This window comes from Primulina tabacum, chromosome 16, assembly GCF_025594145.1.
Source record: "Primulina tabacum isolate GXHZ01 chromosome 16, ASM2559414v2, whole genome shotgun sequence".
NCBI classification, from domain to species: Eukaryota; Viridiplantae; Streptophyta; class Magnoliopsida; order Lamiales; family Gesneriaceae; genus Primulina; species Primulina tabacum.
Window position 1 is genome coordinate 6955589 of NC_134565.1, and position 14484 is coordinate 6970072.

At 31.3% G+C, this 14484-nt stretch overlaps 1 protein-coding gene across 3 annotated transcripts; it reads left to right on the forward strand.

The window, feature by feature from the left end:
* The first annotated feature begins 4124 nt into the window (after positions 1 to 4124).
* LOC142528921 (uncharacterized) lies at positions 4125 to 9179 on the forward strand. 3 transcript variants are annotated; one of them, XM_075634210.1, is made up of 9 exons: positions 4125 to 4293; positions 4555 to 5328; positions 5408 to 5844; positions 6062 to 7786; positions 7893 to 8007; positions 8087 to 8176; positions 8519 to 8584; positions 8668 to 8771; positions 8899 to 9179. In XM_075634210.1, the coding sequence occupies exons 1-9, from the start codon at positions 4219 to 4221 to the stop codon at positions 9005 to 9007; spliced, it is 3495 nt and encodes a 1164-aa protein (XP_075490325.1). In that variant the 5' UTR covers positions 4125 to 4218; the 3' UTR covers positions 9008 to 9179. The 3 variants fall into 3 exon arrangements, with proteins under 3 accessions (XP_075490325.1, XP_075490323.1, XP_075490324.1); XM_075634208.1 differs by having other exon boundaries at positions 4126 to 4293; positions 8668 to 8763; positions 8885 to 9178; XM_075634209.1 differs by having other exon boundaries at positions 4126 to 4293; positions 4555 to 5322; positions 8668 to 8763; positions 8885 to 9178.
* Positions 9180 to 14484: the final 5305 nt, after the last annotated feature.

Consider the following 14484-nt stretch of genomic DNA (forward strand, 5'->3'; position numbering starts at 1 on the left):
TTTTCCAGAAAGTCGACCAAAAATTCACAGTACTCAAAATGACAGTAGATTCGGTTTTGAGATCTAAAATTTTGATCCAAAATCGTTTCAAACATTTTTGTTCAAACTTCTGCACAACATACACGAATTTTTGCACATAATAATACGACAAGATCGATGCGAAAAATGAAAGAATATACATGTATTTGCGTCTAAACGCTCGAAGGTAACGAATACCGATGCGATGGATTGCGGGAGATGACCGGGAGAAGCTTGCTACACGATTCTTGCTCAAAAAAAGGGCTTAAATTTCTAGAAATTTGCAAGGGAAAGGGGTGGCGGCTGCTGTAACTCTAAGAACCCTAGATCCTTAAGAAAAATAATACAAAGAGTGTGCGTGTCGTGTGAGTGTGTGTGAGTGGGGTAATTAGGGAGTTAATATGAGTTAATAAAATGCTTAGATAAATAATTAGTGATAAAATAATACTAATCTAATTATTTAGCCTCACTAAAAGATTTAATAAAATAATTTACAAGGTTTAAAATCCCCACAACTCAACTTAGTATTTTCTTTTTTTGAAAAGCTAAAACGCTTAAAATCACCTAATAAATTAAATTAGACTTTAAAATGCTTAAAATTCATTATTTAAAATATCAATTTTCTTGACTTGAAATAAAATACCACATTTTCATAAATCGTCTAAAACATCGCCGGTCTCTTTTCCCGATCTCGTATCAAATATTCACCTGAAACATAAAACTTAAAGACATTTTAACGTGCTTCAAATAAACGTGTAATAATTTAAATAATATAAATCATAAATCATGCATCGTAGAAAAAAATCATTTTAAATAATTAAATAAATAATTTTAAAAAATTTAATAAATACATGGATTTACATGTACTGATTTTGAGCTCTATATTTTATGTGTATTTCAAACACAAAATATATTACATACAAAGTGTGTCAATTCAAAAGAAAAGAGAAGCATACGAAATGAAGCTGATCCTAGAAGATGTAGCAGTTTTTTTTTTTTTTCATCATTGCTAAAAGCAATCATTTTTAAGAAATTTAATAATATATTAACGCTTATCTTGCATACCTTTTCTTATTTTTGAGATACAAATTATGTAATAACAGTTATTTAATATTTTCATCTTCTAAGAAAACTGTTATTTTGAAATATAACACATATTTTGGATATTTAAAGCATATATTATCAGGTAATAAATTATGAAGACAACATTTACATGATGCTACTAATGATAATAAGGTATTCTTGTACATGAGGATAATAGCATCTATATGTCCAAAATATATATAAAATGCTAGAAAAAAAAATCACCATACATTCTAAAAATAAAATTAAATATAAATACACAAAAAATTCTCTAAACTGGTCGGGTAGATGCGAGTTGACAGATGACCTGATTCTTAATTTAGGTCAACTTGGTTCAACCCAAACCCAAGCCAAAAAAAAATTCGAGTCATATTTTAGATCTCACTCGAATCCGAACACCCCATAACCCTAACTAGGTATTTTTTTTTTTTGGCGACTTGAGTCGAGTTAGTTATTATACATGTCTCAGATTTAATATAATAGTATAACAGAAGCAGTATAAATGACAAATATTATGCATATCTTGACTAAGTTTATATGATCTTAGTTCACAAATTGATATATCTTAGTTTCAAAAAAAAAATCTTAGAAGATTTTTTAGTTTATTAATTTTCAAATAGTGTAAATATATTGAAAACTTTATCCAATAGTGTAACGTCTCAGATTCAACGAATGTCCCTACTGTACCAAGACGAGTCTTTCCAGCGTGCTTATGTCTTCACTCACACGTATCTTAAGAAACTTCTCAGGGGTCACCCATCTCAAAATTGTCTCAAATCAAGTACGCTTAACATTGGAGTTCTTAAGTGATTAGCTACCAAGAGAAGACGCACCTTCTTGATATGAGTAGTACCTATCAAATCTTTTAAGTGCTTCTCAACTACACAGTCTCATACCTGAACAGTTTTGGAATCCCTCTCTTTCCGGTGTAAGATCAATTCATTAGTGTTCTCTTCACCTAGAAGCATGTCAGGAGCCGCTCATTGTCCGTGTAACCTCATGGCATCGACGATCACCCCTCAGCCCTGTTCTGCCGTAGGTCTCACATGCCCACCAGCTTCCGCTTGGTTCGTCCCCGAACCACACCATACTAGAAGAGGTCGGCTCTGTTAACAACTGTAACGCCACAGATTCGAAGACTGTCCCCATTGTACCAAGACGAGTCTTTCTAGCGTGCTTATGTCCTCACTCACACGCACCCTACGAAACTTCCCAGAGGATCACCTATTCCAAAATTGCTTCAAGTCAAGCACGCTTAACCTTAAAGTTCTTATGTGATTATCTATTGAAAAGAAGATACACCTTCTTGATATGTGTAATACTTATCAAATCTTTTTAAGCATTCCTCAACTGCACATTCTCATACCTAAACAGTTTTTGGAATCCCTCTCTTTTCGGTGTGAGAATAGTTCATTCAAGTTCCCTTCATCCAGAAGCCTGCCAGGAACCTCTCATTGTTCGTGCAACCTCATGCACCGGCGATCACCTCTCGTCCTCTTCGGTCTGGACCTCACAAATAGTAAAGATCATATATAATGAATTTCCAAATATATTATAAGAAACTCAACTTCTCGATATTATAAGGGACTGTATTCACTGTATTTTTTAAATAAAAGAATTTTACGGAGTTGATAGATTTCTACTGACTTTTATAGAGTCTCATAGGTTTATAAAGACCTTCACATAATATTATATATTTATTTTGCAAGTTTTTTATTGACATTTGTAAACTATTTGACAGAACACCCTATAGATTTTGTAACATATTATTGTGATTTTTTTCAAAAAAGAATCTTTACAATAGTAGTTGAACGTGAATATATTTTATTTATTAAAAAAATTATTTATTAATATTTTTTTACTTATTGATTTAATTTACGAAAGAAAATAAATAAGTGAGTAATAAATTTATTACAATTAAAATTCAATTATTCAGATCAATTCATCGTTTTATTTAATTAATTAAAATTTTAAAAAATATGTAACAATAATTTTCAATATTAATAAATAATCGAACGTAAAATAATTTCATTCATTTTAAATAATTTTAGAGTTGAATAAAAATCTGATTCACCTTTTGATATAATTGCTATGCTTAGTGTGTGACTCGTTGGTTAGGGTTAGGAGTAAAAAAAATTTGTATGAACAAATATATCATTTTTTTACAATATGTCTAATAACAAATAAATAAGACAATTATTTGTACCTAAAAATAAAAGAATAAATATGTTGATATATTTTCAGTTAGTCTAACTTTATAAAATTTTAATATATAATTTCATATAATTATCCTTATATATGTGTTCATAAATTTTAAAAAGTATATTAATTATCAATCAATCACACACACATTTTATCATATGTATGAACTTTGAAGAATAGTGACGTTGAGTTTATCGACTCTTTGACTCAAGATTAATCAGTTATATTTCTGGATGGCGGTACGGATTATTAACTATTGTTTATATGAATGCTATTTTTAATATAAATGAAAGTGAGCATGTGAGTTTGAGATATTTCTTAATTAAATGTTCATTCAAATTTTTAGGTTGAATTAAAGACAATTTTTAACATTTCATATTTGTATTTTAGGCTTTAGTTCTTATACTTTATAGAATTTTATAGTCATTAAAAATCAATTGATATTTTGAATACTTCTAAAATTTTGCATAATTTTTAAAAGTCAAGTTTGAATGTCACGTGATTTTGTAAAACTCTACAAAATTTTACATCGAATATCAACTAAAATTTTATAAAATATATAAAAATCTAGATTAAATATCTCTAAATTTTTAAATTTTATGTAAATCATTAATAATCTAGATCCAATATACCCAAAAGTTATACGGGGAAAAGGAATCCAAACGACTTAATGGGCCGAATCATCTGTGTATTCTCCAAACCTGACTTTAATTAGGTCAGCTGGGTCAGCTTTAATGGTCTAGTTATTATGAAGCCCAATTGGTTGGCCCAAAACTCAATGTCCTTCGATCCTCCTCCATTTCTTAGCATCAGCCAAAATCTTTCCCACCATTTCTAATATATATGTGTATGTATTTGCGATCCGATTCTTTGATATGGTTGAAGTTTAATAGCTACTGATGTTGCTGGGTTTGGATGGCATTTCTTCAATATTTCCTCACAGCTTTTTCATCCGCTTGTGCTTCTAGCTTCCACCGCCCCTTTATTATGGTAATAATCAATCTTGGTTTTCCATCGTTTAATTTGAATGGCTGTGGTAAATGGAATCAGTCCTCCAGTTGCTTGCTACCTTTGTCTTGCTAGTGGAGAAGAGAGATGGCATTAGTAATTTGATTCCATTATCGTCATTTCTTGTGTAAAACGATGTTATTGGTTATTGGTTTAGTATCAAATTTAGTTGATGGTTGAGTTCAGGAAATTTTCTAGAATGTTTCTTCTTTCTTTCTGTTAAAGGTTCTTTTTAATTTGCAGAACCGAGTATTACAGCATCATTCAGGTATCTGTGTACGGTCTTCATTTGCAAAAGCTGAGAGATTTGAAAAATGCCCTGCTATAGTTCGGTTGCCTCATGCACTTACCGGTGTCCAAACAAAAGTTCTTAGAATCAAGTCTGATAGCAAACTTCAGCTGTTTACAAGTGGCAACTATATTTCTCGCTCCTTTTCTCCCTTCAACCTCAAGCCTCAATTTAAGCATGGACTTTCTGACACTGGGATGCATATGATTGTGGAAAATGCATCATTGTGTTCGCTGCACCCAACTTGTTATTGTTGTATCAGTAAAAGGCCATTTTCTCAGGTCCCAAGAGCAGGTACGAGAAGTCGTATCGTAGGTACAGAAGATGGGGGCAATGGGCAGAATCAATTAGTTAAAATATTTGGTAGGCACGGGATGAGGCACAAGACTTTTGCCGGTCACAAAGGAAATGCAACATCAAAGGAGAAAATGGCAAGTGCCACTTCTGTAGGCAAGGCATCGGAACTGAAAATAGAAGGTGTTGATTTGGATTTTTCAAAAGGCCCAATTGTTCAGGATGACATGAACTCGTTAATCAGTAAAAGTACACAAACCTATAAGACTGAAGTGAAAGCGAAGAGGCAGTCTAGAAGTGAGAGTAAACAAGATCAATATTCCATTGCTACTGTTACTGCTGATACAATAGACCTGCCATTGCAGTCCAAGAAAGTTAATAAAGCTAAAATGACTGGAAACAAAGAAAGTAAACCATCTCCTAAATTTGTAGAGGTTACAAATATTTTCTTCTAAGCAAATTGGATTCATGCTAATTCTTGTTAGTGATTTGACTATCTGAGCATATTTTCAGGTTGACTCAAATTCAAATACTGTGACAGAAGTGGTTAATCAAGAAATTTCAGTGGAAAGTGTTCTTATTAAGGCGACCAAGAACTCCAATAGAAGGGATAAATCTGTTACAGAAGCTCATGCTCCATCCAAAGAAAAGGTATTAATTGGACAGAAATCGTGCATAACAAACAAAAGCAAGTCTCCAAGGCAAAAAGCATGGCGTCAGTTATATCCACCCACTGCAAAATCTGTCCTTGTGGTTGAGTCTGCAACAAAAGCGAGAGTCATTCAAGGATACCTTGGTGAAATGTTTGAGGTTGTACCCAGTTATGGCCATGTCAGGGATTTGGCTGCTAGATCAGGATCCGTGCGACCTGATGATGACTTCAGTATGGTTTGGGAGGTACCATCTGCTGCTTGGTCTCATCTTAAGAGTATTAAGGTTGCATTGAGTGGGTACGATGTTTTCTGTTCAATCATCTGTTTTCTTCTTGCTATAAACTCACATTTCACTGGATACTTACTTTTATGTCAGTATATAAAACTCAATCCTATTCTTTTGAAGTCCTAAGTCTAGTTTTAGTTCTTCAAATGGTATGCATGCAGTTGTTTTATATTCAATTTTTTATTTAGTTTGATGTCAATTGACTAATATATTATGACGCTGTCACAGAGCAGATATTCTTATTCTTGCCTCAGACCCTGATCGTGAAGGAGAAGCCATTGCTTGGCATATTATCGAGATGTTGAATCAACAGGATGCTCTGCATGATGATATCACTGTTGCACGAGTTGTCTTTAATGAGATAACTGAATCATCCATTAAAAGTGCTCTACAGGCTCCACGAGAGATTGATGCAAACTTGGTTAATGCTTACCTGGCACGACGGGCCCTTGATTACTTGATTGGATTCAATGTTTCTCCGTTGTTGTGGAGGAAGTTACCTGGTTGTCAGTCTGCTGGACGAGTTCAATCTGCTGCTTTGGCTCTCATATGTGACCGGGAAAAGGAAATTGATGAGTTCAATGCCCAAGAGTATTGGACATTTGAAGTCGAGTTCAATAGGGCGGATCTAAATTCAGTCAACGATGCTTCTTTCTCATCACATCTGACCTATTTTGACTCCAAAAAGTTGGATCTGCTGTCAGTTAGCTCTCACGCAGAGGCAAAGGATATAAAAGACAAGATTTGTCTGTCTCAATTTGAAGTTGTTGGCTCAAAATCCATCAAGATTCGAAGAAATCCGCCCATTCCATATATAACATCAACACTTCAGCAAGACGCTGCCAACAAATTGAACTTTACAGCTTCATATACAATGAAACTTGCACAGAAGCTGTATGAGGGAGTGCAGTTAATGGATGGCAAGTCTACAGGACTAATAACTTACATGAGAACAGATGGACTGCACTTGTCTGATGAAGCAGCTAAGGATATCCAATCCTTAATTATCGAAAATTATGGGAGGAGTTTTGCTTCAAAGAGTACACACAAGTATTTTAAAAAGGTGAAAAACGTGCAGGAGGCCCATGAAGCTATTAGACCCACGGATATCCGAAGATTACCGTCAATGCTTGGGTTGCTTGACGAAGATTCCCTGAAGTTATACACTCTTATATGGTCTCGTACAATGGCATGTCAAATGGAACCTGCCATCATTGAGCAGATACAACTTGATCTTGGGAATGCTAACCAGTCAATAATGTTTCAATCTACATGCTCGAAAGTCGATTTTCTTGGTTACCAAGCTGTTTATGAAGACACAGAAATGATCAGTGTAAATAGCAATGATGATCAAGAGAACTATCGTACTGAAATGTTTCAGAATTTGAGTGGTTTGAAGTGTGGCCAGCAATTGTGCTTGTCCAAAGTTGAACTTGGTCAGCACTATACACAACCTCCATCCCGCTATTCTGAGGGGTCATTAGTGAAGAAACTGGAGGAACTTGGTATTGGGAGACCTTCTACGTATGCAATCACTATTAAGGTGCTAAAAGATAGACATTATATTACAATGAAAAGTAGGACACTGTATCCTGAGTTTCGTGGTCGCATGGTATCAGCATTTCTCTCTCACTATTTTTCGGAGGTCACAGATTATAGTTTTACTGCTGATATGGAGACTGAACTTGATAATGTTTCCGCTGGAATGACGGAATGGAAAGGGCTTTTGAGAGATTACTGGACAAGATTTAGCAAGTATTGTGAGAATGCTGGAAAGCTTCATATCCATAATGTAGAAAAGATGTTGGAGAAAACATTTGGTCATTTCTTATTTGCTTCTTTTCGTGTTGGAAATAGAACATGCCCAAGTTGTGTAGAAGGTACGTTGGCTTTTAAAGTTAGCAGGTTTGGAGCGGGATATTTTATTGGCTGTGATCAACACCCAAAATGCAAGTGAGTTTAACCAGTAGCATACTAGCATGCAATGGAGTTTCATTTCTTGTGCCTCTAAGGACCTTAATTTTTCTCTATGTAGTTTTAACATGTAATTCTGTCGCAGGTACATTGCTAAGACACTCTATGGTGAAGATGACGAAGAGATCAATCCTGAAAACAAACAAAAGAATATACCGGAGCCAAAGTTGCTTGGTCTTAATCCAGGATCCAATGAGAAGGTTTTTTTAATCTACATGTGTTCACTGTTTGCTAATAACTGTTGTTTCTCTAATTAAATAATTAAAATTCAACTTTCAGGTTTTCTTGAAGAATGGTCCTTATGGCAACTACGTGCAGCTTGGTGAAGACAGAAAGGGACATTTACCCAAGAGAGCTTCAGTGTCTCAAGTATGTATGCGTTTTGGTGCCTCAAGTTCGAGAAACTTTTACTCTGTCCTCCCCTGCATGTATGCACACAGTGTTAATGTCTGAAAATTCATACTCTCTCTTATCATGTTGCTATATTTAATCTCTCTTAGATGCAGAACTTCAGACCTGTATGCTTTATCCTAGATAAATATTTAAACTGAAATATTTGCTACTGTTTATAATTGAAATATTTGCTACCATTTATGAATATTTGCATGCCTGTATCTCATGTGTATACATTTTTTTTATTGGTCCAAATTTCAACTTGTATACCTGTTTGCCTTCACACAATACACTTAAGTGAAGGTGTTACTCTTCTAGATAAAGAATGTTGAGTCCATCACCTTGGAAGATGCCCTCAACTTGTTGCAGTATCCACTGACTTTGGTATGTTTCCTGTGCAGTTTTCCTTTTTCTTTCGTTATGTTATAATTTCTTTTGACCGATCTTGAATGCGGTCTTATTCTTAGGGGAACCACCCAGATGATGACCACCCGGTAATTTTAAAGCTTGCCAGGGTAGGATTCACCATTAGACACAGGCGCACAATTGCTTCTGTCCCCAAGGTACACTTGTGTTTGATTTTCTTTAACATTGTGTCCATTTGAGTGAACATTGTGCTTGATTTACATGGTCAGAAAAACTTGATGTTTATTGACTTAATTATGCTCTTACCTTACTTCGCAGAATATGAGGCCTAGTGAGATAACTTTAGAGAAAGCTCTGGAATTACTGAAAGGTAAAGATGTAAGAAGGTGTGGACGACCAAAGAGGAATAAAGTGGTTGAAGTGCCTGTTGCAGCTGTATAAAACTTGATTCTAAAGAATGCTCTTGCTCACAATCTTTTCTCGATGTATATTATGTTTATTTGTGAGTCTGATCTGTGAATGGCTCAAATTTTTTTATATTGGCAACTTAGGAACAGTGTGGCTTTCACAGGACATGTTCGTAATTTACTCGACGAGTATTTTCTTTCTTCTTTTATATATATATATATATATATATATATATACTAGAAAAGTGCACGTGCGTTGCACGTGGAAACGATTTTATCTGAGATAAAATTAGTTGATATAATAAATAAAAATGAAAATTATATTTTTTATAAATTCATATTAATTACATATATGAAATTTACATGTTTTCACATGTTTATTTTAAATAATTTACTTTTCGTTATATAATTTTTTTGTTATTTCTGTGTACATGTCGAATTTTAATAACAAGTACGGATATCGTCCGATAAAACTTGATATACTACAAATCTACAATAAAAACAATTCTTTAATTAACTTGAACAAAAACTTGAATAAATTAATAAAATAAATTGAAATTAAAATAAAAGGATTAAACAAACACAATTTAAATAATTTAAATTAAAATTAATAAACGACTGTTCGAATATCGGTTAATGTACATATCAATTCTTAAGCAATGCTTTTGAAGGAATTCATTATTTTATCAATATACTATGTCAAATTATATTTAACTAATTCAACAACATACAATAACCAAGTGTCTTTTTGTTATTTAATAATTGCAATTGCAACAATGAATGGTGGATTTCTCTAGCTTTCGTTTTTTAGTCTATGACTATCAGCATGTACTCAATCTCATATATTGTTAGGACCGGCTAGATGTTTAGAGGGAGTGAATGAATGAATACCCTATTAAAACTTCGGTATGATTGGTTTGAGCAAACAAAATACAATCGCTTTATCTCAACTAAGTTGTCAGTTGAGTTACAAGTCAGCAAGGTAAAATATATGTACAGAAAAAGAATTGTGTTCAAAGTTGAACAAATGGATACTAACACGATAATCGGTAAATGCAGTTATCCCAATGCCAAAAAATTTCATGATGTTCAGTAGTTTTTCGTTGATGAAAATATTGTTAGACAACCAATTCAAGCTGATTTTGATGGAGAAAATGGAGAAGAAATGCAGATCCTTTGGAGAATGCATAATCTATAGAGTACAAGCAACAATCAATAATCAATCAACATATTTCAGTCAATGAGACAGAAAATGAACAAAGATCTCAACGATTTAGAAAAAAGAGCAACATGGATGACACATCCTTTGGAGAATGCATAATCTGTAGAATACAAGCAACAATCAATAATCAATCAACATATTTCAGTTAATGAAACAGAAAATGAACAAAGATCTCAACGATTTAGAAGAAGAGAAACATGGATGACAAATTATGAGGTAACTGGTAATAATCAAATTGAAGATTAATTTGTTCATTTTGCTCTATTTTCATATTGTGATCCAGTAACTTTCTAAGAAGGTGTCAAAGAATCAAAATATCAAAAGGAAATGGATGCTGAAATTACATCCATCGATAAAAATAAAACTTGGGAACTCATCGAACTTCCAAAAGGTCAAAAAACGATGTGTGAAGTAGATTTACAATATTAAATTGAAAGAAAATGGAAAGCCGAGAAATTCAAGGCACCGTTGGTAGCAAAAGATTACAAACAAGAGTTTGGAGTCGGTTATAAAGAAATATTTGCTCAGTTGCAAGACATGATACGATCAGATTGGTAATTGCCTTAGTAACACAATATTCATGGTCTATCTTTTATTTTGGCTGTGAAATCGGCATTCTTACATGGAGACTTGGAAGAACATATATGTATCCATCAACCTCTTTGTTATAGTAAGTTGGAAATGAGAATAAAGTGTATAAATTGAAAAAAACTTTGTATGGGCTAAAGCAAGTCCCACGAGCTTAGTATAGTTCTTTTTTTTTTTTTGCCCCCATGTTGTAAGGTAAGCTTTCAAAAAAGTCCATGTGAGTATAAACTTTGTACAAAATTGAAGATGAAGGAAAAATCTCATTGTTTGTTTATATGTTAATGATCTTATATTCATTGAAAATGATAGTGTCATGTTTGAAAATTTTAAGAAGTACATGATGGTTGAGTTTGATATGTCGGATCTTGGCAAGATGCATTATTTTCTTGGTATGAAGTAGTTCAATCTACTTATGAGATTTTTATTTCACAAAAGAAATATGTTCAAAAAGTTTTGTGCAAATTTAATATGAAGAAATGCAATTCTGCAAGTACTCCCGTAGAGTATAGTTTGAAGCTAACAAAAAGTTGTGAAGGAAAGAAGATTGACAACATATTTTACAAGCAAATTGTTGGAAGCTTAATGTATTTGACAGCAACAATGTCGAATATTATGTATTCTTTCATTCTCATAAGCAGATACGTTGAGAATCCTATAGAAATGCATTTTTAAGCTGTTAAGAGGATTTTGCGATGCCTGCAACGAACACAAGAACTTGGTCTCTACTATAAGAAAGGAGAACAATCAGATTTGATGGATTTTTTTGTGATAGTGATTATGCAGGAGATCGAGATGATAGAAAAAAACTTAAGGATGATTTTTTTTCTTAGATCAAGCGGTTGTTCCATGCACTTCGAAGAAACAATCAATTGTTACTTTATCAACCACTGAAGCTAAATTTGTTGCATCAACTTCACGTGCATGTCAACTATTTGGTTGAGAAAAATTCTTGAAGAGCTTTTCAAGAATCATGATCCCTTTGCAATTTATTATGATAATACTTCAGCCATAAAACTATCTAAGAATCTAGTCCTCCATGGAAGAAGCAAGCTCATTGATGTGAAATATCAATTGTGACCTCACAAATAATGAAACAATTGATCTCATATATTGTAGAAGGAAAACCAAGTAGCTGACATGTTTACCAAGTCCCTGAAACTGCCTGCATTTCATAAACTAAGGGAACTACTTGGTATTAACATACTACAAAACAAATTTGAGGGATGATATTCTTATTAAGCGGATGTTGACCTTATCGGTTTAAGGGAGAGATTATTGAATTGTTAAAAGTTTGTCGATGTACTTAGTTATATGTCTTGTCAAATAAAGTCTGTTAGTCATTGTTTATTATTAATGTATTACAGAAAATAATTATCTTAGCATATTTGTTATTTCATGGTTTAGTGGTCAAATATTGTTGCTATTTTTATGGTTCTTTCCATATGTGTACTTGCCTATAAAAGGCTCATTGCTGAATAAATAAAATATATAACAGAAAATATAATTCTTCTCTTTGTTTGATTTATATTTTACTCTGTGAACCACTAACCACAAATCTATATGTTCATTTAACTTGAAGTTTAAAAAATACAGTTCGAACCATTTTTGCTTATAAAACGTATATGTTTATTTGGCTTGAAGTTTAAAAAATTAAGTTCGAACTATTTTTTGTTATGAAACATAGAAAATATATCGTACATATAAAAAATATTAATAGTAGTCTACTTTTCATGTTAAAGAATGCATAATAAAAAAATATGTAAGAAATATTAATAGTATTCAACTTTTTATTTGAAATAATGCATAATTATGTATCAATTAAATAAATAAATAAACTAACTTAAATTAAAAATATATCAATTATTAACTAATAATGGGGAAAATAATGCATAATGATGTATCAATCTATAAATTAAATAAATTAACTTTATTTAACTTGAAGTTTAAAAAATTAAGTCCGAACCTCTAGCTAAAAATTTATATGTTCATTTAACTTAAATTTAAAAAAATTAAGTCTTAACCACTAACAAAAAAATTATATGTTCATGTAACTTGAGGTTTTAAAAATAAAGTTTTTACCATTTTTGGTTATAAAGCGTAAAAAATATATTGTAGGTTTAAAAAATATTAATAATAGTCCAATTTTTAATGTGAAATAATGCATAGTAAAATATATCAATTATTCAAATACAATAAATCACCAACATCTACAAATTTATTTAAGCTAAATTTTTAGATTGAAACCATATGTAAATCAAATATTAGATAACCAACAATGTATGGATGCGTATTATAGATAAATATGAATGGTATAATGACAAATTTATATATTTTAATTAACTTTAAGTTAAACATATTAATATGAATCATTTTTTGTTAAAAGAATAGAAATATATTGTAGGTTTAAATTAAATAATACTAAACTTCAAATTTATGTGTTTATTTAACTTGAAGTTTTAAAAATAAAGTCTGAACTATTTTTGGTTATAAAACATATATGTTTATTTAACTTGAAGTTTAAAAAATGAAGTCCGAACCGCTAACCAAAAATTTATATGTTCATGTAACTTGAAGTTTAAAAAATTAAGTCTGAACCATTTTTGGTTATAAAACATAAAAAATATATTAAAATAATAGAAAATATATTGTAGGTTTAAAAAATACTAACCACAAATTTATATGTTAAATCAACTTGAAGTTTAAAAAATAAAGTTTGAACTATTTTAATTATAAAACATATATGTTTTTTAACTTGAAGTTTAAAAAATTAAGTTCGAACCGCTAACCAAAAATTTATATGTTAATATAATTTGAAGTTTAAAAAAACATAGAAAATATTTGAAGTTTAAAAAATAAAAAATTAAGTCCGGACCGCTAAAAAATAGAAAATATATTGCAGGTTTACCGCTAACCAAAAATTTATATGTTAATATAATTTGAATTTTAAAAAAACATAGAAAATATTTGAAGTTTAAAAAATAAAAAATTAAGTCCGGACCGCTAAAAAATAGAAAATATATTGCAGGTTTAAAAAATATTAACCACAAATTTATATGTTCATTTAACTTGAAGTTTAAAAAATAAAGTTTAAAATATTTTAGTTACAAAACATATATGTTTTTTTAACTTGAAGTTTAAAAAATTAAGTCCGAACCGATAACCAAAAATTTATATATTATTGTAACTTGAAGTTTAAAAAAATTAAGTCCGAATCATTTTTGATTATAAAGCTTAGAAAATATATTGATGTGAAATAATGCATAGTAAAATGTATTAATTAAACAAATTAGGTAATTAGATAAGAAAATTGAAAAGTCACCTAAATAAATAAATAAGACATTAATTAAGTAATAGTTGGAAAAGGGTAATCAAGTAAATTCACAATTGAAACTCATATATTTATAATAGTATTAGATATATATAAGGAAAGAGTATATATTTCAGTGTTTGAGTTTACGGAGACATGAATATATGTAAGTAATAGTTATATGCAAAAGGGATGTTATAACTAGTAAATATTGGCTGCAAAATAGAGTTTCTAACATCCTTTTTGCATATAACTATTAGTTACATGTATTCACGTCTCCGTAAACTCAACCACTGAAATATATACTCTTTCCTTGTAACTACTTGTAACAAGAAGCTAATATGTCTCCTGAAACTTTCTTGCAGAAAGGGTTCACAAATCAAGCACATAATAG